General features: G+C 40.8%; 1 protein-coding gene and 1 long non-coding RNA gene across 14 annotated transcripts in view; both read right to left on the bottom strand.

Annotated features, from left to right (window-relative positions):
• Window positions 1-513: 513 nt before the first annotated feature.
• Window positions 514-27,862, bottom strand: part of TRPM6 (transient receptor potential cation channel subfamily M member 6) — a 125,210-nt gene continuing 97,861 nt past the window's right edge. For 8 of the 13 annotated variants that reach the window (XM_036433782.2, XM_036433787.2, XM_036433779.2 and 5 more), the window contains 11 exons: window positions 26,656-26,747; window positions 24,486-24,544; window positions 22,501-22,526; window positions 19,066-19,116; window positions 17,140-17,205; window positions 15,069-15,355; window positions 14,481-14,563; window positions 13,578-13,783; window positions 11,023-11,074; window positions 4,025-4,131; window positions 514-1,321 (listed from right to left, as the gene is read on the bottom strand). In XM_036433782.2, coding sequence (XP_036289675.1) covers window positions 1,188-1,321; window positions 4,025-4,131; window positions 11,023-11,074; window positions 13,578-13,783; window positions 14,481-14,563; window positions 15,069-15,355; window positions 17,140-17,205; window positions 19,066-19,116; window positions 22,501-22,526; window positions 24,486-24,544; window positions 26,656-26,747 — 1,163 coding nt within the window. In that variant the 3' untranslated portion in view covers window positions 514-1,187. Of the gene's footprint in view, window positions 1,325-4,024; window positions 4,132-5,189; window positions 5,480-11,022; window positions 11,075-13,577; window positions 13,784-14,480; window positions 14,564-15,068; window positions 15,495-17,139; window positions 17,206-19,065; window positions 19,117-22,500; window positions 22,527-24,485; window positions 24,545-26,655; window positions 26,748-27,862 lie in introns of those variants that run through there. The other 5 variants (XM_036433780.2, XM_036433783.2, XM_036433786.2 and 2 more) reach the window with 5 other exon arrangements.
• LOC118716480 lies at window positions 9,675-10,750 on the bottom strand. Its single transcript, XR_004987165.2, has 2 exons — window positions 10,453-10,750; window positions 9,675-10,203 (listed from the first exon to the last, which is right to left on the bottom strand). It is a non-coding gene; the product is annotated as an uncharacterized LOC118716480 (long non-coding RNA).

Raw genomic sequence — 27,862 nt, 5'->3', positions numbered from 1 at the left:
TCGGTTGGAACACTATATAAAGGAAAAGGAGATGCAGGGGGGAGGAGAGAAAGGATCCCAGCCTTCGTCTCTCCTTGTGTGAAAGGCTCACGCTTGTTCTGAGGTAGGGCATCCCTGACAGTGCAGAAGGGAAATGGCTGATCTCCCAAATGTGCTGTAAGGTGTAGCTTCTAAGGACCCCTCCCTCAGGCCTCCAAAATGATTACTTGTTCTCGGGCCAGCTTTAAAATATACCCAGCACTCATTAAGCCACCGGAACTCTACACCGGAGTGAAGCAAACACCTCAAAGCATATTTTCAATCAGAAACCCATCTTTCCCCATAATGGAGAATACATACAGCTTTTAATAATATACATACACCTTTAGAAAAGTGAGTGGTGTTTTAGAAGCTGGCTTAGTCAACTCTCTAATTAATTGTACCCCTGAGCTTAAGGGAAGGGAAAATATTTCTTAATAATATCTAGTTTTGCATATCCCATTCCTTTAAAAAAAAAAAAAAAAAAAAAAAAAAAAAAAAAAAAAAAAAAGATGTAAGGGCATTTATTTCCCTTTCCCCTTCTTTCAGAGAAACCGGAAATGCCCAGGCATCATATATGATTCCATGACATTACTTCCACCCATTAACACTTCACCAGAACACTAACTTTTTGCTGGTTAGGCAATGCAGGAGTGTGCTTCAATCTGTGCAAATACACCCTCATTCCACGGTGTTCCTTGCTGTTGCTGTGCAAAGTCCCACACTGGGAGAGGAGAAGGGAGGAAGTCCAATAACTTTTTTTTGTACATCTATCTACAGAAATACAGTATGTGGGTGAGGTGATGAACAGCAGTGGGGGTTACAGTGTGCACACTTAGTGAGAAAATAAATTCATCTCCCTGACTCTTTACTGCCAGCATTCTGCTCCAAGGGATCTTTGAGACCAGCTAAAGCAATGCGGTGTGAAGGAACAGTAATCCCAGCTGGCTCCTCCGGGTGTCTTCCCATGGAATCTGAGGATGACATTTGCAGCACCCTGCACGCAGGTCAACGTCTAGGAGAACGCATTCTTCCCACACAAATGAGGTCTTTAGGCAAGGCAGCTTCCTGACAGCTTTGCTATAATCAGTGTTCTGTCAATCAACCTCTGTTATCATAGAGTTAGTTCACGAGAGGGAGGACAGGGGCATCATCTTCGTACTTCCCTTTTACAATCGAGTGAGGTCTTCTGAAGGACTACCACCCCTTTCCCTTGCTGGAGGCCCCTCACCTGGTTCTACTTTGCTTTCAAGTCCAAAGGTGGGATTTATCCTTCCAGGGGAATAGTCGTTCCTTTTCAAATCTGCAAGGAAGACAATTAAGATGGTTATGTGGTTCCTCAAAAGCATGGTGCTGTCAAAACCGGTTTGGCTTAGTGGATAGAGCGTTGGCCTGTGGAACGAAGAGTCCCAGGTTCGATTCTGGTCAAGGGCATGTACCTTGGTTGTGGGCGCATCCCCAGTGGGGGGTGTGCAGGAGGCAGCTGATCCATGTTTCTCTCTCATCGATGTTTCTAACTCTCTATCCCTCTCCCTTCATCTCTGTAAAAAATCAATACATTAAATAAAAAAATAAAAATAAAAAATAAAAAGCATGGTGCTCACACACATCAACAGAAATGGAAGCTTTCTTCAGTACTCAGCACAGAGCTTCCTCAGGACACCAATATATAAAATTCAAACTATCGACCACGCCTGAACCACCTGCCCCGTGGCCATGTGTGACTCGAACCCCCCAATGCTGTTTTAGGCTTGTGCTCACTGGGGCCAGGAAGGAAAGGTTTGGCTATTTGATGCAATGAAATGCCCTCTAAGGCATAACCTGGCTAGAGTTCAGTGAGGCCAAACTGGGAACAGGGCATTGCACCATTGAACAAGTGGCAAGGAGTTCAGCCCAAATGGTGATCTCAAGATTTCAGTAGTCAGCTTTCTACCACAAAGCTGTTCTCGTCTCGGGTGATGCTGGCTCTGAAAGCTTCATCCAGTTATTGGATCCTGAGCTTCCTAAAGCCTCCGTCTTCCATTTGAAAAGGAAATAAGCAACAGAAAACATCAATAGGGGGCAATCTTTGGGGAGAAATGTAAGGAAGAAAATGGGCTTTCAATGTCTATGTACATTTTGTGTTATATTAAATCTGTTAGCTTTAAACATATATTCTGTATATTTTTAATTAAATATGTATTATTTGGCCCGGCCAGTATGGCTCAGTTGGTTTAGCATCATCCCAAAAGGCTGCCCATTCAATTCACATGGGGGCATGTATGGAAGACATCTGATCAATATTTCTCTCTATCTATCTATCTATCTATCTATCTATCTATCTATCTATCTCTTTCTCTCTATCTCTTCCTCTAAGTATATCCTCAGGTCAGGGTTTTTAAAAATGGGGATTATCTGGGCATAAACATAGTTATGGTTCAATAATAACTGAAAGTTATTGACATATCTAGATATTACCTCATTCCTCACACCAACTTAATGAGATTGGTGCTATTATCCCGAGCGTATGGGTGAGAAAACTGAATCCCAAGGTCACATCTTTGTATCCTAAACTCTGTCTTTAAAAATAAGTAGATATGTAGCTAGTAAAAGGTTACATGTCAGCATCTGCCTCCCACAGGACCCTCAGTCCAGCCTATCTCCTTCCTGGGTTCCTTCTGACCAGAGAGGATGCCAGCGGGCAGCTCAGCCAACGTGCTGGGCACTGACCTCTTTGCCCAGGTCTGCTGTGTAGTTTGTGAGAGCAAGTCCTGGGCAGCGAGAAGATGAGAGTGACCGCCGTCCCGCTTTGCTGCTCCCGTCTGACCACCCCACCCCACGTATAACCCTGACCACCACCACTGTCCAACAGGCTACTTCGCACCGGAACCAGAAGCTTGCTCCGAATCCCAGTCCTTTGCTATATCTTGCCCAAAAGAGCATCTGGACAATGTCCTACTTCTAACACTAAGAAGGTTAGAAATTGCCCTTTTTTTGTTGTAAATTTACACCCACTTCATCCCAAGTTATAATGGACAATGATCTTTTACTGATTTCCAATTCAGGATGTGACCACTTGTTAGCAGGCAGGAAAGGACACTCTGCTTAAAATACGTGAAATTCCATTTTAAGGGCGAGTTGGGTCTGATCTAAGGAAAACAGTGAGCAAGCTGAGACAGACATAAAGTGTCCCTTCTGAGATAAAAGGAAAGAATGGAACAGAGCTGAGGCTGCCACGTGGGGAGCACAGACCTCCAGCTGCTTGCTTTCATGTGAGGCACACTCTCTGAGGTGGCTATCCTGGTTTCAGAAAAAGTGTGTGATATCAGCAGATCATTGAAAATACAGACATGTGTGTTTAAAGCGGCAGGTTTTTATAGTCAAAGGCACTATTTTAATTGACAGCTGTGCTTCCCTCCATTCCCCACCCTCCCAGCATCTAATGAGTAAATAAAAATAGAACAGAAATCCTGCCGAAACCGGTTTGGCTCAGTAGTAAAGCGTCGGTCTGCGGACTGAAAGGTCCCAGGTTCGATTCTGGTCAAGGGCATGTACATTGGTTGCGGGCACACCTCTCTCATCGACGTTTCTAGCTCTCTATCTCTCTCCCTTCCTCTCTGTAAAAAATCAATAAAGTATATTTTTTTAAAAATAGAACAGAAATCCTGTGGGCAGCACACCCAGGACCCAAGGGTGGGGAGTGGCGCAGAGACCTGCCTCAGTCCACTTCCTCCCCAATTCGCCTGTAGGACGTTCCCCTCGGACAGTCCGTGCCCAGTGTTGGGCCCAGCGTTCTAACGCATTTGGGCAGAACCTGACGTAAATCCCTGTCCTTTTAATCCCTTTTAGAGACTTGAAAAAAAAAAATCTACAGTCAGAAAGTCAGGCCTCCACTGTGAAGGAAATAAAAATGTGATGTAGATTTTCTACTCTGTCCCTGGTTACAATGGCTGCTGTTCTATGAGAGCTCTCCTTAGAAAAGAAAAAAAAGAATAATAATAATAAAGTAGAACTGTGTGGGCCATACCCAGGAGTTTGAGCTTCCGGCAGCAGGCGTTGCAACGATGTTTTGCAATGAAGTTTCTAATTGCATCTTCCCCTAAGTTGGCTGGTCCAAACACCATTCCTCTGGATCTGGAGGAAATAATCAGAATATCAATTAGATCCCAGCTAAGAAAAAGGAGCCCGGCTAGGATTCTCGGAGTTACCGAGCAGTCTCCCGTAGTAACCAGGCAAACTTGAGGGAGCTAACAAAGCACAGCGCACTTTGAGGAAACAACTTTAGGTTTGCGAATTTAAAATTCAAATGCGCTCAGATCTGTGTGCTCAACACCAAGACGGACTGTGAAATTCATCTTAGCACTAATCTGATGGAAGAGGGAATTTTTCTGCGTACCACGCTACACCAAAATACCCTGAGACCTCAATGGAAAGATATGTACACATATAATACCTTAATTTTAAAGAAAAACATACAATAAAAAAAAATGCCCTGAGACCCCCTTTAATGCGTATGGGTTGACGGAATGACAGTGGCTGCCCAATGTTCTACACACCAAAAGGTAAGGTATAAAGTTAATTTGCTATTGAAACACACCTTCTAAAAGGATTCATATATATTCTTTCAAACCCAAATGTCTTTCTAAATATGACCATGTCCTGGAAAACAAATGCCAGACAAAACCTTACAACTGGCTCTCAGTATCTGTTTTCTACTCTGTGAGCCGCTGTGGCTGGGCTCTTTGTGGAAAGACAAGATTGCTGTGGTTTTGTGGAAGCAAACGACATATGCTGCATGTAGGTGGCAGAAGTCACAAACAGAATCAGTATGTATGTGGCACATTTTGGATGCTGTAATTATAATCGATCCTCCGCAGGTTCCAGGACCAGCGTTCATCCGTTATCAGATCACCACACCATCACTCCTCGGGCTGACAGTCGGCACGCCATGGAGCACAGCACCCAGAAACACTTCCAAAGGAACTTTACGAAAGCTAATATTTTATTTTAATGACATGCAGAGTGGAAAGAGCACATGTTAAAATCTGAACTTAATTACCGCCCTGAAATACCACGTCTTAAGAAGAAATAAAAGCAAACTATCACAAAAGGAAACAATAAACTTTGCTTCTAAGGAATGCGGTTTTTCAAAAGGGACGTGATGTAAAAAATGGACTTCCCCCCCCTCCCCCCCATCCAAGTACTGGAACATTTATCTCAATTTCCACTTCCTTTTGGCAGAATAACAGTAGCTGCTCTGAAGATGTGCCAAGCTCCGAATGAGGGCTGATGTCAGTTTGATCTCGGTTTGCCTCTTTGCTCTGAGGCGAGAAGGTGGAGGAAATCTCTTGGGAAGACAAAGTGAGCAGACACCCAGGATTAATTTTCCTGGTCACTCAATCGCCCTTACAAAGGGCCGCTCTGGTGGCATTTACCAGGCTGCATAAGCTGCCTCTTGTGAACTATTCTTCTTTTTTCAGTCCTTTTGGTAAAAAAAAAATAAAAAATAAACACTTCAAATAAGGTGGAACCAAATGTGGCAACAAAAAGGAAGAATCACTCGATAGTTAGTGCCAGAACTCTGTGAAGCCGATAAAGTGAAAAATGATGGTGGTTTCTTTCAGTCATTAAAATGGAAGAGAATTTCTTTCATCGTCTCTCTGGCAGAACCCTGTTGGGATATGTCAATCTTGCACATTCCATACCTGCTAGTGCTTTCCTCCCAGAAAAACAGGAAACCCCCAGCTTGGACATGCAACCCTGGTTCTCAGGTAAAAACGATAAGCTAAATCATTTTCCTTTCTGAGCTCTGTGAAATGTAAGGCAAAGGAATCAAAATTACCGTCAACGTACCTCTCAGGGATTGGCTCCCTGTGCCGGGGAGGGGGCTCCTGAAGGAGGATTAAGGACATTCATTTCGTCTACACCCTAAAGCATATTTGTAACCTGCCAATCTCAGGGTTTTTTGTTTTTTGGTTTTTTTTTTAATATATTTGTATTGATTTCAGAGAGAAAGGGGGAGAGAGAGAGAGAGAGAGAAACATCAATGATGAGAGAGAATCATTGACAGGCTGCACCGAGCCCGCAACCCAGGCCCTGAACCGGAATCGGACCTGGGACCCTTCAGTCCCCAGGCCGACATTCTATCCTTTGAGCCAAACCAGCTATGGCTCAGATAATGGAGTTTTAAAGATAAAAACAAGTAAATACAGCTGCTTTCCAGATTTTTCACAGCACAGGAAAAGCAGGTGGTGGCTTGGTTCCACATGTAAGGAAGCAAGCACTAATTAGAGCCGTGTAAGCACAGACTTACATCGTCAAATGCCCAAATGCATAAGTGAAAAGATTTAGTCCCAAACTATCAACACCTGAGGCAGCCTTCACTGCAGCTCAAGACCTGAGAAACGAAGAAAAGTGGCTAGAGAAAATTGGGGGGGTTGGGGGGGGGGAGGCCTGATGACTTTGTCTTCACATGCAAAAGGCTGGGGACAGTTAAGAGGCAGCAAAGACAGTAAGGATCAGAATCTGCACCACAAAAATGTCTTCTCTTTCATGGACCCTCCTCCTGGTGGGCAAGGTGCCATCCTCCCTGGGCTTCAGTGAACTCGGGTTGAAGCTGCTGACCTCTGACCGTGTTGTTCAGAGTAAAATAAACAACATGTGAAAGCACCTGCTTACACTGGGGCTTCCCAAACTCTAATCACAGTAAATCAGAGCAGCTCCCTATTACTGGAGAAGGAAAGTGCCCCAGATGCTTTCGGGATTAATTCATTCGAAAAGGAAGTAATAGAAAAATACTCAACGTACAAAAGTCTTGTGAAGAAAATGAAGGAGAACCACAGAACATGCCAAAGGCCGAGGAAGACCACCGTTCAGGAGATGTGCCAAGGGAGGCCCCCGCCTTCCGAAGAAGGTGTAAGCCAGGAAGAAGGAAAGCTTGGAAGCGGGCTGACGTTGCAGGCTCTGAAAGAGGACACTCCCGTTAGGCATTCGGACCCTGAGGAAGTGCTGAGAGGAGCAGATGAAATGGAAAGGCTTCGGGAAGAAATAAGAAGAGTAAAAAACAAGTTTGTGATGATGCATTGGAAGCAAAGACATTCACGCAGATGATCTTTTCCTGTGCGCTTTAGGCCTTGAGTTTTGTTGTTGTTGTTCTTTTTCTTTTTTAATATATTTTATTGATTTTTTACAGAGAGGAAGGGGAAGAGAGAGAGAGTTAGAAACATCGATGAGAGTCACTGATCAGTTGCCTCCTGCACGCCCCCTACTGGGGACGTGCCCGCAACCAAGGTACATGCCCTTGACCGGAATCGAACCTGGGACCCCTTAGTCTCAGGTCGACACTCTATCCACTGAGCCAAACCAGCTAAGTGACCTTCATTTTACTTTTAATCACCTTCTGGGTTTTCTTTTGGCGTCTTACTGGATTTTATATTTTGACCTATTCTCCAGGTCTGTTTTTCATATGTATGCACAAATATATGAAAATATGTTCAATCCATATTGTAAAGTAACGTAAGTTGTAAAGCATAATTAATATCAGCTCACATATGTACAACAAAAATCCAAAATTGTGTGTGTGTGCATGTGTGTATACATACATAAAAAAATTAACTGTGCTTATTAAAAAATTAACGCAGAAAAAAACTGAGTTTTCCTTTTGCTTATATGTATTTTTTTAATATATTTTTATTGATTTTTTACAGAGAGGAAGGGAGAGAGATAGAGAGCTAGAAATGTCGATGAGAGAGAAACATCGACCAGCTGCCTCCTGCACACCCCCTACCGGGGATGTGCCCGCAACCAATGTATATACATGCCCTTGACCGGAATCGAACTTGAGACCCTTCAGTCCGCAGACCGACGCTCTACCGCTGAGCCAAACCGGTTTCGGCTCTTTTTGCTTATATGTATTTTTTAATGAACTTGTGTCACAATTAAAATTTTTTAATAAGTAAGAATGAAATAATTTGCAATCAGTTTATAAGGGTAATGGGGCACCCAAACTCTTGATGAAATAACTATTAAAATGTAAACTTCAAATCATTTCTGGATCTCATAGCCAGAGTTATAAAACTGGCAATTATTACAGAAAAACAAACAAACAAACAAATAAATAAATAACAGCAAATCAGCTTAGGATCTTGTGAAAATTCAGGCTCGGATTCAGGAGCTCTAGGGAGGGCCTTGAGATTCTGCATTTCTCACAATGTCCCAGGTCCGTGGTCACCAAACTGCAGCTGGCGAGCCACATGCGGCTCTTTGGCCCCTTCAATGTGTGGCTCTTCCACAAAATATCAGGGCCTGGGCGAGTCTATTTTGAAGAAGTGTCAGAAGAAGTTTAAAAATGATGGCTCTCAAAAGAAATTTCAGTTGTTGTACTATTGATATTTGGCTCTGTTGACTAATGAGTTTGCCAACCACTGTCCCAGGTGATTCAGACGTGATTGGTCCGTGGCCCATGCTTGGTGCAGCCAACCTTTATTAACACACTGAAGGCATCTGAAATATGAGCCTCCCTGAACTAGTTCAGCGCCATCTGCCACCGTTGCAAAAAAAAAAAAAAAAATAGCACTTCTAGTTACCTCTGCCATGAAGACCAACTGCACCCAAAGTTAGGTGACCTCACAAAACCAGGCATGCTACCAGGATGCTATCCTATCAGGCTCCAGAGTTTCTATCCTCAAGTCATAAAAAATATGGGACAGAGGTTCCCAAACCTGACTGTCCATTAGAATCACATGAGGAACTTTTTAAGCATACACACATTAGGGCTCTCTCTTCAGAGATTCTGATTTGATGCCAATGCTGAGCAGCTTATTTTTTAAATTTTCCCAGGTGACCTTAATAGAAATTGAGACCCACTGGCCTATGGAATGCAATTAAGTACTCGACTGTCAAGTGGGATAATATAATCTTAGAATTCTAAAAGATAGAACTATTCAGGTCATATTAAATGACACATCCAAAGGTCAAAATTTAATAAATGACAGAGTATACAAAAACTTGGTTCGATATATGCGCAACTTTTTTTTTCACTGCAAAATTATAAAGTACTTATGGTACCAGGTCCCTACTACAAGCCCTTGAGCACACAGAGCTGCTGAAGAAATAATAGTCTTCCCTAAAAACACTTTCGCTCTGCTAATGCCTTTATCTGTGCCCTAAAAGTCACAACACAAACGGCATGGTCAGATAGAGTAGGAATTGGAGGCAGAGGAGTAGCAGGTTCATCTTTATTGTCTCCAGTTCCCACCTTGTATACAAAAATAGCTCATACTTTTAGATGGACCTCTGCATGCAAGCTTACAGATCAGACCACAAGTAAATATACCTTTTTTTTTTTACTGATTTTAGAGAGGAAAGGGGGTGGGGGGGAGAGAGAAACATTAATGATGAAAGAGAATCAATCATTAATGCCTCCTACTGGGCATCAAGCCCAAAATCCAGGCATGTGCCCAGATGGGAATCAAATCGTGACCTCTTAGTTCATGGGTTGACACTCAACCACTGAGCCACGCTAGCTGGGTGAGACCATGTTTAGATTAGGTCACTCCATAAAAGAACAGAACATAAAGCAATAAATATTTACAGTATGAGGCCTATGGGAGGGAAAGTAAAATGTTCAGATCTTATTTTATAAGATTCCCCCACTTATGCAATTTTATATAAATATATTACAATCCAGAGCCAAGTATAGACCCTTGGGACAACTAAGAAATAACAATGTTGCATGTTAGCAGTTCTCCAGTGTGGTCCGGGGTCAGCTGCACCACCAGAATCATCTGGGAATTTGTTAACATTTTTGGCCCCGCCACAAACCCACTGAATCAGAAAATGGGCTGGGGAGGCCGGAGGCTGCAATCTGTGTTTTAACAAGTTCTCCTGGTGAGTATGCTGCAATCTCATGTTTGAGAACCACTGTCGCCCGCCATATTGATCAGTCCTTAATCAACACCATTGCTTCTTTCTTTCTCTTCCCCTTTAACAGAAGGACAAAGCCTCCGATCCTCTACTGCCAAGTCTTCCCAAAAGTCTGGTTAGGGGGCAAAATACCACGGAAATTCAAAGGACTCATCCCTCCATATAATTTATCGATAAATTTAGCCTTTCATTAACAGACAGTCTGATGCTCCATATTTAAGCCCTAGTGTTCTGACCCCTCACAGACTTGCCAGTACTGAGTAGAGCACTTTATGCCCCAACCTTCGTGTTTTTTTGTTTGTTTGTTTGTTTTTTAATATATTTTATTGATTTTTTTACAGAGAGGAAGGGAGAGAGATAGAGAGCTAGAAACGTCGATGAGAGAGAAACATCAACCAGCTGCCTCTTGCACACCCCCAACCGGGGATGTTCCCGCAACCAATGTACATGCCCTTGACCGGAATCGAACCCAGGACCCTTCAGTCCTCAGACCGACACTCTACCACTGAGCCAAACAGGTTTCGGCCCAACCTTCATTTTACAGGCATGTGATGGAAGATGCTGCCTGAGAGAAGGTGCAATGGCTCCATTGTGCGGACAACAAAGGAAGCTGTGCTTCTCCTATGACATTAATTGTTTTTCACATCAAAGCCTAGAAAGGCTGCACTAGCCTGTGCTTCTCTTTTGTCTGGGTCAATGAAAAACTCAAGAGTCAAATCTGCAACAAAGTTCTCCCTACTGCATTGGTCTTTATAACTTCCACTTATGTGTACTAAGTTAACTCCAGATTTAATCTTACGTTATCTCCATATTGTCTTTTTGCCCCCATTTCCTAATATATGCTTTCTTTAAAATACTGTATTTTAAACCTTATTGTATTTTATTGTATTATAGTTAATATACTAGTATATACAAATATATACATACATATATAATATAGAGAATAAAGGTATGGATATAGATAAAGATGTATAGATAAAAGCAGCCCCACAATCTTTCTAGGATCGAGACAAGAAATATAAATGTTTAAAAATTGTTTTTGAAAACCATGTACATTGTTAAATGCAATTTTCTAAAAGATAGCATAATAAATTAACTTACTGTTTGTCTTCAGGTTTTATAACAGATGGATCTGTCAGATTTTCTCCAACACCTCCAAGGAAGAAAGAAAATTCACTTAACACATGGGAATTTCATTTTTTCAGATTTCCAGAAAATAATAATCAAATTTTAATTCTTTCTTTAAACCTCCATTTACCCTGTAATCAACCAAACAACATGTGAATTAACCATAGTATAAAAATTGTCTGGGTATGTGGGAAAATTTTAGTTAATGCTGTCTGCCTCAACCTCCTCTTAGGCTATTGTAAACTTTTAGGCCCCAAGTGAATGTGTTAGGGGTGTATTCACAGTTATTGATAGTAACACCCATCATTCATTTTCTACTTATACATACCAGACATTCTAATTTTATTTTCTCTAATTCGTAGCAATCATGAAAGCAAAGTATTAGCATCCTCATACCCTCATTTTACCAATGAGTATGTTGACGTTCAAAGAGAAGAAGCAATGTGACTGAGGTTACACACTGTCTACATCTGGTGCCAACAGGATTATGACAGTTTAAGAAAATATTAGGTTCTTCCCATTTTTCTTTTCCATTAGAACAAAATAAGTACTTAGTAAATGTCAGCTAGTAGTACAGGTATTATAACTGCTTATAATTCCTGTTTTAGGATTTGTGTTCTTCCATAAGTTCAGGCTGAACCAACTGACCAAAGCTCTCCAGTATCTCAGTTTCTTCACATTCAATCGATGGTGTCCTCGCTTCCCTTCTTTGAAGGTCAGTGTTTTGACATAGTTTATTTGGAGTGGCCTGTTTCTGCAATTCACATAATTGCCCAGTAAAAGAATAAAATTAATTCCCTTCTCCCCACAACACGACCAATGCGACATTTGTTCTGTTTAATGTCACTCTGGATTACTAAGAGACATAAAAATCCCCAAACATAAACATCATTAAACAAAAGCCTATTCAAGTGAAATACAAAACACACCGAAGAGTCATCATTAATTCCTTAAAGTTTTTCTTTGGTGGTTGTTTTTTTTGTTTGTTTCTTTTTTTCTTTTAAAAACTCCACCCAAAACTCAAAGCACAGACACTTAAGTGCAGATGAAAAACATCAAGCTCTCCCAAACATGAGCTACCAAAGCAGATGCCTTGGGAATGAGTATGCTGGGCTTACATAGATCATGGACTTCCTGGTTTGAAAGATGAATCATCTTGACTGTTTTAACTTTGTTTATACTGCTTCCTAAAATATTGTGCTTGAGGGTTAGAAATATAACCTGTGAACAGCACAGATCTGAAAGGACAGAAGAGCTTATGTGCAGTTTAAAAAGTAGATACACACCCTTGAGCACATGATACAATTTTAACCAAAATGGCTTTGCTCACAATGCCCAGGATTGCCCATTTCAACTGTCCCATCTCCAAGCCTGGCTTTCAGCACAGAATCCCAGGACTGAACAGGTGGGAAAGGGAGAGAACAAGAAAAAGGCCCAATCTGCTTCAATGAACCATAGCATGATTAAGGATAGAATAGATGGTCAAAACAGCTTAAGCCTGCATCCTGGCTCCACCATTAAGTAGTTGTGCAACCTGGGGCAAGTTATTTAAACTTTCTGTGCTTAAATTCCCCATAATATCTACCCTGAGGTGCTGCTTCTGGGATTAAATGAGATAATTTTTATGAACGTTCCTGGTCTAAATCCCTTATTTAAAAAAGCCCCAGTGAGCCAAGGGACTAAACTTTGACCTTAATTCATATTTCGTCCTGTCCCCGAAAGGAAAGCGTGCCTGAGACTCTCTGTTTCCTGCTGCAGGATTATCGGTCACATGTGAGGTAGTGGGGAGATGCGCTGATCAAAGGCTTCTTTCCATTCAATAAGAGTGCCTTACGCCCTCTCAGACTGAGCCTGTACTTTTGTGAACTGTCATATCAAGCCACACAGCAAAGAGAGCAAGCTAAATTATAAATTGCTAAAGCAATGAGATCGAAATCATGAAAAATGCAGGGAAATTAAACTTTCCTATGTGTATAAATGCATACTTAATGTTCTAAGTCCAAGATAAAGCCATAAGCCTAGCAAACTTGGTGCAAAAGTCAATCTCCCTTTAGATCAAAGTTTTTGCTGTTTATGTTAGGCCTCTAATCATCTGCCTATCTTTTTCCCTAGGTCTCGGTGGGAATCAACATAATAAGTGCTCACGGTCATCATTGTGCAATGTCTGAAATAAATGGCCCCCACCTCCCTTCAAAACTAAACAGAACAACTTCATTCATTACCCATCCTGGTTCTTGCAAGATCTCTTAGGACACCTGTCTGGTTACTGCCACTCAGAACAGTTTCACAAATAATAAATAAATTCAGAAAAAAATAATCATCTTTCCATTTTCAAGTTTAAAAAAAAAAAAAGAAAAAAAAAGGGACGCCATGGAGTATCTCCATGGAAAGATCTTCACCATGGCTTTCAGTAAAGAAAGAGCTGAGGTCAAATGTAGGTAACTATGACATGGGGAAAGCAATCCGTAGTCAGTGTTTCCTGAACCTGGCCTTGGGCTTGTTGTATGAAGTCCTAGGTTATCAATCACCTTGCAAATCTAAAACCAGCAGTTCTCCCCGAGTATACTCATAGGTCCAGTGAGAGAAAGCCAACATCAGCTCCTCCAGGGTGTTGCTGGGGGCAATTTCATCGCCATTGTTGTTGTTGTACTTCTGGAACTCCCCCATCATATACTTCTCAATGGTGAACCACTGGTTGGCGGAATAGCAGTAGATTAAGAAAACTTCTAGGAACCTACGAGGAGGCAGCAAAGGTGGAACTTACATTACTGAATGGTCGGCGGCAGGAGAGATCCCCTAACTCTGGTCTGGTGCAGCCTCAGCGCACACGCCCTTGCCTTTCTATGGAATGCGGTGATGGAGGGGTTTTCCCACCTCCCTTTCTTTCAGGAAGTGTCCCAGCTCCTTTATGAGTACTAAACTCAACTTTCCCTACCACGTGCTGTAATATTCCTTGTAAAGTAAGCAATAAAGCTTGGCTATAAGTCCTCAGCACTGAATTACGAGCTGTCTTACTAAATGAATGCAAGTATATGGAGGCACTCAAGTGAACGTAATAATGGTTCGTTCTTTAGATGTTTTTCATTTCTGTAAGATGTTAGTGAAAGAAACTATGCTTAAAACAGAAATGTTTTTCTGCCATGATGTTCCTGGACATTAGTAACTACAGCAGGGATCTGCCTTTTCACACAAGAGAGGTCAGTCCTGGCCTCTGCGTGAACTTCTCACCCCCACTCACACGAGTTCAGTGATTTCTGCATCCCTGATGGCTAGTTCTCTCTTACAGTCTCCAGAACTCTGGAAAGAAGAGCTCAACAATGAAGTCTTAGAGAAGACTTCTCCGTGGGCCTTGTATTTCTCAGAAGAGGCTGAGAAGAATTGGTAGAAATTCCTACTTAACATGAAGAGCCGGGTGCCAATTATTTCCTCACCTTGGTGCATAGGGAATGGTTTGTGGTTTCACTTGATTGAAGGTATAGATTAGTTTTTGAGCAGCTCTTTGTTGTTGAATTTCCTACAAAATAGAGAGTATTAATCAAAATATTGGTTTACTATCACTAATGATCACAGAATTACTAGAGGCCCAGCAAGTGTAATTTTCAGCCTTATTCAACTCCTATCACTCCCCACTCCAAAAGCAAAAGCTCTACAAAAACAAAATTAACAAGATACCACTACTTCCAAGAAAGAATAGGCCACCTGGCTGGTGTGGTTCAGTGGTTGAGTGTCAACTTATGAACCAGGAGGTCATAGATCAATTCCTGGCCAGGGCACATGCCCAGGTTGCAGGCTCCGTCCCCAGCAGGGGGTGTGCAGAAGGCAGCCAATCAATGATTCTCTGTCAACATGGATGTTTCTATCTCTCTTTCTCCCTCTCCATCCCTCTCTGAAATCAATAAAAATATATTAAAAAACAAAACTAACTAGGCTATCTTTTGGGTTGAAGATAACAGCCTTTGAAGTGAAGCCAGATCTCCTTTCTTTGGCGGGTCTCTCTGGGCGCTGGGTGTCTAACTTACCCTGAGGCAGAGATGCAGCACAGTGCTCTCCTGGAAGATTTTGTGCCATGTCTGCACAACCTCGGGAAGGAAGGACTTCACAATGAAAACCTGCCCTGGCTTGAGAACATCATCCTCAGACCAGGTGCTGATGACTCTCATGGCTTTGCGGAGGCCGCCGTCCATCTCCTCTCGGGACAACACCTGGATCATGGCAGTCCTCCCACGCTTGGACCAGGAGGACATACTTTTATCGAGATTCAAAGGGGAACTCTCCTCCAGCCGGTAGACAGTTACCTCTTCCCCGGCTGCAAAGAGAAGTGCAGGTGAGGCATTCAGTGAGATCTCAGGCCTGTGATATGAAGGGCATCCTAAAGATCAATTCAGAATCAGTTCGGTTTCCCAAATGATCAGAAGAGAATGAGAATTTCACCTATACAGGAACGGCTAGAAAATGAAGACATGGATCTGGCCATGTTGTTATGCTATTTATTGTCCAGTAAAGAGAGGGGGAGAAGGGACAAAGCATCAGATGATACCCAAGAATTAAGTTGTTCTTATTATAGACTATATATAGCTGGACAAAAGCAATATAGTTAAGACAAATACTTCTAGAGAGATAGTTTAACCCCAAGTTTTTCATTATCTCCCTTATAAACATTATTAGACTTTTTTTTTCTAATTGCCCCTCCCATTACATTTTAATACCAAAGATATACTGTGTATCTGTGCTTTATACATAAAAAGAAAAGGATGTTTTGCACTCTTGGGGATGACATCACCCCTGTTGAGAATGCATAGTCTAACCCAGCTGAGTTAGACAGAGTCAAAGTCACATCCTAGAGACACTGGCCCCTACCTTTGTTACTTGAAGCCTTACTTCCTTTATCAGTAAAATGGGAGTAAATGTAGCACCCATCTCTTTGGGTTAAAAAGATTAACTATGTTAATCTGTCTAATGTAAGCTAGAACCTCGGATATAAACTCAATCCCACTTAAAAAATAATTTAGACACAAAATGCTCTTTAACTGCTATATAGCTTCCACGTTCCGGCAATTTAAACAGGTAACCCCATATAACAGTTAGATCCCATCTAACTGAAGTATTTATTGCTTCATAACAGAAGTAACATATTCTATACACAACTTCTGCCCAGCCTGTGTTTCATTTTCTCCTTTCACCTCTGCCACAAATGACTCTGTGTGTGTGTGTGTGTGTGTGTGTATATACACTGTAACTAGTTTACCAAGAAAGGAATCTATTTGCTCATTCTTGCACTAAACTGCTAAAAAAAAAAAAAAAACACGTTTAGTAAATGCTTAGTAACATATTTTCAATTATTTATTCTTAGTGCCCGGATACATGCCACTTGAATATCTCTCTGGAGTTCTAAATACTGAGAAGATTTAGAACAGAGTTACTGGGTTGCAAAGCCAGCCGTGGAGCCATGAGGAAAGAGAAGGCCTCTGTATCCACAGTCAGAAGCCACCTGATCTCTCCCCACATAGGGACTGTGAGGAGGATCAGCATCCAGGACAGTGTGGGGGCCCTTACTGTACTGTCGATTGGCCTGACAGGGAAACTCTGGTAGCCTCGGCTAACGTGAGCTTGTTTTTCTTTACTACTCCAGCCTTTAAAAATGATGTGTGCTCTCTGAGCTAAGAGCAACTAGTCTCCACAAAATAAAACAAATAAAAAACAATATACTAAGCATTTCTCTTCAGATGCTTGTCAGCTTTTACTGTATTGACATGTATCGCTTTCTTCCATGTTTATTACACATGGTTCGTTGGTTCTTTTCATCCCTCCTTGCTTCCAGCCTTAAATCAGTGAGTGCCAGGTGCAACACTGCTGCTTTTTTCCCAACTGCTGCTCATTAGAGGTCCCATCCCCATGGTATTAGACTTTGATTCTAGATGCCAGCCAGTGGTTAACAAGAGTTTCCATTTTAGAAAATTAATCTCACTAAACTACAACCATTGGCAAAACAAACTTTTCAACTAAAGTGATGTAAGTGGTTCCCCCTTTGATTTACTCGTGTGTTATGCCTCTGCCCTTGGCATAGCCTCAAGAAGGTAGAAACGCACTCACCAAACAGTTGGATGGGTGTAAATGGTATAGTCTGAGAAAGCCTCATTAAATTGTTCCTTTCAATGGCTGCAAACAAAGACAGAGTAACTGTTTTTTAGTATGCATCAGTGGGCTGAATCCACAGCAAGCCTCCACACATCAATATATTCTTATAGAGATCAACCAAAGGACTTGAGTGCATGCATATGGGCCTAGCCAGTGGCCATGGACAACAGGGGGGTGGGGGCATTGGTAGGGAAGGTGTTGGGATGGGAATGGGGGGATAAGGACAATTATGTGAGACCATAATCAATAAAATTAATTAATTAATTAATTAATTAATTAATAATATATATAAATATATATATAGATACACTTATAATGCCAAAGTATTTCATTTTCAAGACCCCTAATATTTACCTTTATCAAAAATATTATATAGTACTTCAAGTATGCCTTAAACAGGATATCCCAATCTTAAGAACAAATGGTTTGATATTATATAACATGGTCTGTGGGAGGGCTATCACCTTCACCCTCCTGAACACCAAATCACACATTAGTTCAGACAAATATAAAACTTCCTTTTAAAACGCATTTTAACCTGAGGTCTTCAATCCCTGCTTTTTTTTTCCAGGAGCAAATCTAATGCACAGTGGACTGTGGGGACATCTACTGTTGGCTTTGCACAGTTCACCTTCTTTTCCCAGAGAGAGCTGGAGACCAATTTTAATTAGAAGCAAGTGGTCTGCATTTTCCTGTTAAGAGCCATATCCTAACAGATCAAAATAGGAGTTACCAGTATTCCTCAGCAGAGACTTTCTTAAGTTGACAACTAGTCAAAATGAGGGTCTACAGCTGAGCTGAAAGATTCTGTGATAAGGCCTGGAATGTGGAGTCTGGAATCCATCAAAGCACTATTCACCAAGTAGCAGGCATCTTCAAACTACGGCCCGCGGGCCACATGCAGCCCGCAGAGGAGTCTGATCCGGCCCACCAGGTTTTTTGGGCAGTGAGCGCAGCCGAGGTGTTACAGTAGGAATTAGTAGTTCATATAGTCCGGCCCTCCAGCTCTCTGAGGGACCGTGATCTGGCCCCCACTTTAAAAAGTTTGAGGACCCCTGAAGTAGGGGGATTTGAGTCTAGTGCTGGACCCCAAACGTAAGACCTTGATATAATAAGAATAACGGTAATTATCACACCATTACACTCTCACTCACGTACCAAGCTTTAGATTGTGTAAAAAGCTTGCCCATTATTATCTCAGTGCTGCAAGCAATGATGCCCAAAAGACCACCCAATGGCACGAGCCCTGTTGATTGTTAACACTGCTTTGCATTTTTAGTGTTTCCCTCTTAATTCTCAACTAGCCCATTTTGGCAGATTTTTCCCCAGGAAGGTCAAATACAATGATTCCCACTTTGAAATAAAGACAACTGAAGCACTGTGAAGTTGGTATGTTGCTTAAGAGAGTTAAGAGGCTTGACCCCTTACTTAATAACATCCTTGTAAGGTGTCTCTGTTGAACTTACTCTGCGGCATTGGCATTCATTCAGTGGTTACGTTCACTGAGGGTATAAAACCCTCCCTCCAAAAGCTAGTCTCAGGCCTGTCTCTTTCCTAATCCAAAATTTGGAGAACTCTGCCTCTGGGCTGGCTTTGAGCTTATAATGAATTTGTCAATCTCAAGATCATCTTTCCCTTTCGCAATATGAGCTTGCCAATACACGGGGGGAAAAATTTTCAAAAATTTTTTAAAATCCAAATTCTCTTAAATCTTGTTTCCCACGTCAATGGCAAGGTAAGAAATCTAAATGTTCTTCCCATCAGAGCAAACAACTCTTTGAGTTGGGAACCATATTGATGCTACAAATTTGTACACAGGTACAAATGCAGAATCACAGATGTTTAGCTCCGTTGACATGTGGCTGTGCATGTGCATCCTACCTGAATAATGATGGTGAGGCTCTTGAGGGCTTTTTAAGGAGGCTGAGATTTCTGAAATTATAGAGAAGATTGGCATTTTAATTACTTGGTTGGAGATAAATACATGCTCCTGAATATATTGCCTTCAAAGTTATTATTGAACAAGTTAATCAGAATAGCTTCTCGGTATTCAAAAAGATTGCCTAATACCCTTTAACCACATTATTGTGCATGGTATCCTGACAGCTTCCAATCATCAATGCAATATTTCCAAACATATTTATATAGGGAATTGAAGAAAGACAGTTAATATTAGCCTCAAAGATGTATTTCCTCTGAACCAATAATACCTCTGGGTTGCAGAAGGCACTCAGCTGCCCATCACACTTCACGACATCCCAGAAGCACAATTCTCTGAGCTCCCTACCAAGATGCAGTACCCATATAAAGACATTATTAATATCAAGTTATTAGCAGACTACTTCCATGACCTAAAATGACAACAAAATGATGAAAACGCATTATGAGGTATAAGCAGAAACAAAGAAGTGGGTGGAGAATATGACACAAGGGATCTGTTGGTTACAGAAGGACCGTGTGCTGGGAACACCTCCTGCAAGTTTAACTGGTTCTCTATTATGTGCTCAAGTCCTAAATTACAAGCCTCCAGAGAAATCCTTTGCAACAGTTTTGCCATTTCATAAAATCAAAATTAAAGTGGAGAACTTCAGTCTCATGGTGATAGTTGCTTTATACCTAGTAGAGTATGCAGCATAATGAGCCCAATTTCATAGATCTCTCCGGCTCCTTGTTGCTGGATAAGGAAAGGAACAAAAATCCCTTCCTTTGGGGGTGCTTGGTAAAAAGTAGGATCAGCAGAAAAGACTCTTTATTTCCAATCTCATGTAATAATAATAAATAATAGCATGTAATACTAGATGTGACAGGTGTGAATAAGATGTGTCTCTCACCCTAGAGAAAAGCAAATATGAAATAGTGGGAGAGAAAGACATGTGAAACATAATCACAATACATCTTGCTAAGTTATATAATAGAGGTGACTACAGAAGCTTATGGAAACTTTACGGACAAATAAAATGAAATACTTTAAAGAGTATGGTCATCTAAGTCTGATAAAGCTGAGTTTCAATCCTGGCTTTACCACTGAAGGAGCCATGATATCTTGACTCAGTACATATTTTTTGAACACCCTACTATGTACCAAACACTGGTCTATGCTCAAGTGGAATTATATTAATGAACACAGATGAAGACTTAGGCTACAGTCTAGTAAAGAAAAATAGAAAATAAACTAACAAATAAATATATAATCTATATAGTGTTTTACATATACACTAAGTGGCCAGATTATTATGATCTCTGATCGCATACTAATCTGGCCACTCAGTGTATATCAAATTAAAGGTTTAGGAAGTATGGGGGATAGGAAGTTTACTATTTTACACAGGGTGGCTAGGCTAGACCTCTTTGATAAGCTGAAATTTGAACATAGGCCTAAAGAAAGAGAGGGGAAGAGTCAAATGGATAAATGAAAAGCATTCCAGGCAGAGGTAACAGCAAGCACAAATGCCCAAGGCAGGGCCATGCTTGCTGTATGAAGGAAGAGAAGTGTGGCCCAGGACTATGTGGAGAGGAAATGAGGTTGGAGCGTTGGAGGAGGAGGAACAGATCAATAGGCCCTTGTCAACTGGATTTGGCTTTTACAGAGTGAAATGAAACACCATTTCAACAAAAGAGTGACTCAACTTGACTTGCAGGTTAGAAGGGTTATTCTGGCTGCTCTCTGGAAACAGACAGAGACCAGTAGTTTGGAGGCCATCCTGTAAACCAGGGAAGAGATGAAGAGTGCTGTGTGGAAGTAGCAAAGTGATCAGATTCTTTGAAGGACTTATTGATGGGTTAGACACGGAGACGTGAGAAAATGGGAGATAAGTAAGATGATAAGACTTTGGCCTCTGCAATCAGATGGATGGAGTTACTATTTCCTCAGATGGAGGAGAAGATAGCGGAGCATTTTGCTTACAGTGCCTTCTAGACACCACGCGCAGGTGTTAATAGGTGGGTGGTCATATTCTCCATGGCAGAAATATTGAGTGAAACGGCTCATGCACATGAGCCTGGAAACTGAGACTGGAACCAGGCTGTCAAGATCACAAGGAAGACTACACAATTTGCAGCCTATCCTGTAGGAGGTAAAGGAAAGCATAGAAGCAATGCTTTATGGCTCAGAAAGATAATTCCAGTAGGAATGTGGTCAAGTTTAAAGAGAGAAAACAACCACGATACTAGCACAATATCAAAGGCAAAATAAAGTACACGCTTTTTATTTAGGAAAATAAACGTTGGAAGCTTGAAGGCAGGAGCAGTGGCAGAGCAAAACAGACGGCTTCTACAGACGGAGGTGGAGGTAACAGAGTTAGAGGACAGTTGAAAGCTAAGAGCAGTGGTGCGGAAGGGCCCAGTAAATGCTGAGGTTTACAGCTTTGGTGAAGGAAGAGGAGGCTATTAGAGGGACCAAAACTCAGTCAACAGAGAGAACAAAGATATAGAAAAACAGCCAGGGAAGAGTAGCCTCCAGGAAACTTAGGAGATGGATAAAACGGTCAACATAAATCCCACTGTTTCGATGAGGACTAAAAGGAGGTCGTGTGGCTTAGCAGTTAGCGCGGGACAGCAGTAGAGTGGTGTGGACAGGCGCCATGGGCTGATGAGCAAATGTTAATACTGTTTCCACCCATCTGGAGGGGAGGAAAAGGAGTGGCAGCTTGAAAGCTATGTAAAATCAAGAACATGATCATTTTCTTCTTTTGTATAGAAAATGACTTAAATTTGTTTGTAGGTAGAGGAGAAGGAATTGACTATAAAGGGGTACTGAAAACCCAATAAGTAGAATGAAACAAGACTATAGAAGAGGAAGATACCCAATCTGCATCAAGGGATCAAGAATATGAAAAAGAACTCAGAGAGTGGGGTGACATTTAAAGTTAGCTATTGAGAGTGGCTTTACCAGGGAGTTTTCTCACATGGCAGCCCTACTTAGCCAGTTGGATGAAAGTCCTAATGAAAACATGTAGGAAAGGCATCCACATATAATCCTATGAATAGCTCTTAATGAGCAACGTGTGAAAAAGTAACAGTGGTCGAGCAGTCTAAATGAGCTCCGTGGTTTTACCCTCACTCACTCTAAATGAGCTCCGTGGTTTTACCCAGAGAAAACTGGAAAATCACAGTTAAAAACAGGTGATTCTAAACTAGACATCAGTCCTGATGTATCTGGAGAAAGACATTCAACTTTCTACTTTTATGCTGAACTTTCTATTTTGCATATTAGGCAAGTCATAGATAGAATTTCAAGAACTACAAAAATCTGAAAAGAAGAGTAAATCTCATCACTGATAAGACAAAAAAATAAAACATTTAAATACAAAAACTTACTGCCAACTCCATTTGAACTTCTCAATCTGTTGAAAAATTAAAAGTTGTTTAGACAATGCTTTACATTTTTCAGTGATCAAAGGAAGGAGAAGTATGTGAAACAGTAACAATATAGAGTCTATACATATATATGTACTAAAGGCCTGGTGCACGAAATTCATGCACTTGGGGGGGGGGGGCGCCCTCAGTCTGGCCTGTGCCCTCTCGCAGTCCGGGAGCCCTTCAGTAATTTCCACCTGATGGCCTACTAAGTCATCAGTCGGACATCCTTAGCACTTCCACAGAGACAGAAGAGGTTCCTGCTACTGCTGCTGTGATCGCCAGCCGTGAGTCCAGCTTCTGGCTGAGCAGCACTCCTGCTGTGGGAGGGTACTGACCACCAGGTGGCAGCTCCTGCACTGAGTGTCTGCCCCCTGGTCATCAGTGCACATCACAGTGAGCAGTTGAGCATCCTTAGCATATCATTAGCATATTATACTTTAATTGGTTGAATGGCCAACCGGACAACTGGACACTTAGCATACTAGGCTTTTATTATATAGGATGTATGTGTGTATATATTTCATTGACAGAAAAGTTCAGTTATCTTTGACCCCTATCTTTATCAACAGAGAAATACTTTAAATATTCATGTAATTCATCTATAATACTATGTAGGACCTAAGCTAACTGAAAAGCAGTGTTGGTTTTTCATTTTAATTAGCTATGATCACACAACATATATAAGATTAACTGTGTTTGTGTTGTTCTGGATCAATTGAACTAAAAGGTTCCTGAACTATGCAAAGCAGATGCCTACAAATGAGTCTGTGAATATCTCCAGACAAGCCTACAAATCAGTTTCATTAGCCCACGTGGCCCCTAAATGTTCACAGGCTGAAATTAGCTTTAAATTGTTACTTGCCCTGCTCAAGTGCACAAGTGGCCATGGGAAAGTCTGAGTAAATGCATTTAAAGAATATCTCCCGTATGTGAAGTCCTTGGGGGGAAAAGCACAATTACAATTATTGTTTAATTTCATGCTGCAATAACCCACTACTCTGCATGCGCACAAACTATTGAACCCCTGGGAGAAGAAAGTCACATGTGCTTTGCGTCTAGAGGCAGGCTTGCACAGAGACCTTGATGATAGGAGCTCCAGCAGAAAAGGTAATCTCTGATGGAGCTGGCTACTCCCTGAAAATCACATTCCACCTGCTTGATAGCAGCTGGCCCTTTGTAGAATAGATGGTTTTGAATTCTGCTTCTATGGCTGTATGGATAGTGAATTTGGTGATATGTCTGGAAAAGCCCAGAAAACACTACAAATAAAATAGAATAATCTTTGCTCGTTTCATTTTAAAATTTTATTTCTCTGACTAAATAAAATTTCAGGATTCTCAAATCGACAACCAGGTGTCTATCACCCCTCCCCTTCTCCACCTCCCTGATCTTTCTTGCTCTCTGTCTCTGTATTTCTCAAATTTGCTGCCTTGACAAACACTTTAAGATTCTAATGAGAAGCCAAAAACAAACAAAAAAAAGATCAACCTCATAAGCAAAAAGAAAAAAATGTTTAGACAAGATTTTTAAAAGTAAAGGGAAAAAAAACATAATCAGGTCTTTAGTTTCAGTCTTTTTCTTTAGGCAAGACAGCTTCATTTCTACTCTTTAATGTAAATCCCACAATCTTACCTATCAGAAAAGATGTGGTACTCATTATTCCATGTGTGCTTTTTGACATGAAAAAGACAAATGGTTAATTTGCTGTGGTATCAGGTGCTACATTATCATCTTAAAAGGCAATGAGATGAGACCTTGTTCCCAGACATGGGAAAACATGGAGAACAAATGATTTTCATTTGTTGCTATCAAAAGAAAAATACTGTCATTGGACAAACACTATTTTTCTCCTTTTCTGACCAAATTAAGCCTGTGTTCCCAATACGGTTAAAAATAAAAACAGAAGCCAAAGATGCTAAAGACAGACATTTAGAAATACTCACAGGGAGTTCCTATTGAGATTGGTGCTCCAGGAATTCCACAAAGAGTTTTTACTCAGATCCTGAGCAGAAGGGAAAGGTTATTATATGTTCACCCAACATTTTCTTACCCCACGCTTCCAGGAACATGCTTGCAAAGCACACTGCTTGAAAAGTATAGTCCTTCCCCACTTCCTATAGCTCATTATTTCTCTTTTACTTAACATACTAGACCTAGGCTAGAAAGATGCATAATGTTAGCACAAAATCTAAGTAACTCAATCTGCTGATGGACTTCAACAGAATGAAATTACTTTTATGGTGACAGCAAAGAGAAAATGTAATATATAAAGGTTTTTACAGAAATGAGAGTGAAGCCAAGCTGGTGTGGGGTCAGTGGTTGAATGTCAACCTATGAACCATGTGGTCACAGTTTGGTTCCCTCTCTATGCCAAGTTGTAAGCTCTATCACCAGTCAGGGGCAAGCGGGAGGTAGCTGACCAATGATTCTCTCTCATCATTGATATTTCTCTCTCTCTCCTCCTCTCCTTTCCTCTCTGAAATCAATAAAAATATATTTTAAAGGAAACTAATATTATTTTTTTTAAAAAGAGAAATGAGAGTGAACATATAAAATCAAGAAGAAATGAAGGTCAACATTGACAGGAAACATCTTCTTGATCATTACATCATTATGTCCTATCATCAATAGACTTTTGTTTCAGTTGATTGTTTAGAATAACTTTACCCTGAAATCATCTCATTCTTTTTCCTATTCTAATTCAACTATTATTTCTTGAAATCTAGGACACTCCAGCCATTACTCTAGGCATTTCCATTAGTGTTATTTTTGTCATCCACTACCTCATTAGCCCCATTTTAGAGATTCAGCTCCCAAAGTTCAGAGGTTAACAGATGTATATAACTTTGAAACCTAGAAGTGGCAGAACCAGGATTGGACAGGGCAGACAGATCTCTGCTTCTAATTACCTATCAAAACCTTTTACTATCAAAACCTTTCACAGCCTGGCTATGGCTCAGTGGTTGATCATCTACCTATGAACCAGGAGGTCACGGTTGGATTCCTGGTCAGAGCACATGCCTAGGTTGCGGGCTTGATTCCCAGTGTGAGACATGCAGGAGGCAGCCAACCAATGATTGTCTCTCATCATTGATGTTTCTCTCTCTCTCTCTCCCTCTCCCTTCCTCTCTAAAATCAATAAAAGTATATTTACATTCCTTCAGGTTACATTCCTTCAAAAACATCTCAGGCTGTTAGTATACATTCATACAGGTAATGTGTACATAGTTCCCACAATAGAGATAATATGCAAACCAAACCAAAATTAGATTTCTTGGGATAGCTAACTAGATCAGACTTCCCACATGGGAAGTAAAGCAAGCACATGCTGTGGATGGTAAAGAAAACAGACCAGCCCTAACCCGTTTGGCTCAGTGGATAGAGCATCAGCCTGCGGACTCAAGGGTCCCAGGTTCAATTCCAGTCAAGGGCATGTATCTTGTTTGTGGGCACATTCCCAGTAGGGAGTGTGCAAGAGGCAGCTGATCAATGTTTCTTTCTCATAGATGTTTCTAACTCTCTATCCTTCTCCCTTCCTCTCTTAAAAAATCAATAAAATATATTTTTTTAAAAGAAAACAGACCACAAACAAGGAGAGCCTCAGTGTTGCAGAAACACTGAGGGCCCTTTACCCTGCAATGCCCAATCCCCTCCAGCACAACTGCAGAGGTTTGCTCAGCCTGTCTGACTAACCACATGGAGTGAGGAACCTAGGACTTCCAGAAATAAACCATCCCATCCTTGGAAAGCTCCACTTGCTAAAAACTCCTCCTCAAATTGGGCTGAACTTCGTCTCCCAGTAACTTCTATATGTTGATTCTACCTGGTAAAAGCCTACTGAAAAGAGTTTGAAAAATTCCCAAGTTCTTTCTCTTTCGTGCCCAAAATGCACAGGATAAATGATTGGGTGAATAGGCAAATTACATAAAAAAGAACAAGCAAAGCATAAAATGTGGGGATGGGAGAAAAAACTGGGCAGATATTCAAAGCAAAGATTTCAAGGTAATGCACAGAAGCCAATGAAGGGACATAAAGATAAAGCAAACACACAGTCAAGGAGTTATGTTGTGTGCATGAATGTTTTCTTACAACGTGTCACAGGAGAGCTTTTACCTCTGGAGATTGCTTTAGATAATCACTGACTTGTACAGCATGCTGCTCCGTTCCTTTAGTTTTTGTTTTCTGGTATATGTTAGGTTCTAGACCTTGTTAAAAAGGAGGAAAAAAAATTGAGAATACATGAAAATGTGCTGCTTTCAAATAGAAAGATCTGAACAGAGTGTATTCATCTAAATGTGAATACAGCTTTTTTTCTCTTTTCAACGAGTTTTAGAAAGATTCTTTTGTCCTTATTTTTCTCAAGTGGTTGAAAGCTATATATCCTATTACTATTCTTCAATAGTTACCTTGACATTTATAACATTTATACTTATCTATTAAGTCAAAAACTTAACTTATTTATAACCTGCTGAGCCTATAAAACATGCCTTCTGTATATTTTTTACACTCGCGCCTACACCCTACCATCCATGCTTTATTTTAAATATGTGAAATTTTAGTTCCAAATTGTTGGGAATCCTTCCTTAACAACTGTAGCATCATAGTGGGCTATGTAAAAATTAAAATAAATAAATAAAAATGCCAGCAAATGGATTTAATTTTTAGACTTTTCTTTAAAAAGATGAGAATTAGTAGTAATATTTTTACCTGATACCTACAGAGTCCATGGCATATAGCAGTTGGATTAAATCTGAGCATAATACTTATTAAGAGTTCCTAACTAAACATAGGAAGTAATAGTGGTATTTTTTTTAATGATTTTGTGCTGAAAGAAGTATATAAGACATGAAAAATCTATTAGAAAAATCACAAAATTTCATATATATTTGTCAAAATATAAAACTATGATAATTATGATTGTAATTAGAGTATTACAATTAAAATAAAATACCTATAGGAAAAGCTAAAAAGTATATGTTTTCATTTCATTGTTAATCTCCTCAGAACTTTTATTTAAAGAGAGCTAACTGACAGGGCATCTCCTTACCCTCAAAGTTATTTATTTTTAAATTAATTCAATTTAAGCAGGTTCCAAAAAATGAAGATTCTCAACTCACGATATGCTTCAAATTACTATATTGTATACCTAAAACTAATACAATGTTGTATGTCAACTAGAGGCCCGGTGCATGAAATTCAAGCACTGTGGGGGGTTGACAGGGGGGTTGTCCTTCAGCCCAGTCTGCACCATCTCCAATCTGGGACCCCTCACAGGATATTTGACTGCTGGTTTAGGCCAGATTTCCCAACTGCCCTCCCC

Source organism: Pipistrellus kuhlii, unplaced genomic scaffold (assembly GCF_014108245.1).
Source record: "Pipistrellus kuhlii isolate mPipKuh1 unplaced genomic scaffold, mPipKuh1.p scaffold_m20_p_12, whole genome shotgun sequence".
NCBI classification, from domain to species: Eukaryota; Metazoa; Chordata; class Mammalia; order Chiroptera; family Vespertilionidae; genus Pipistrellus; species Pipistrellus kuhlii.
Note: the sequence above shows the minus strand (reverse complement) of the source record. Positions and strands in the feature narration are given on the sequence as shown.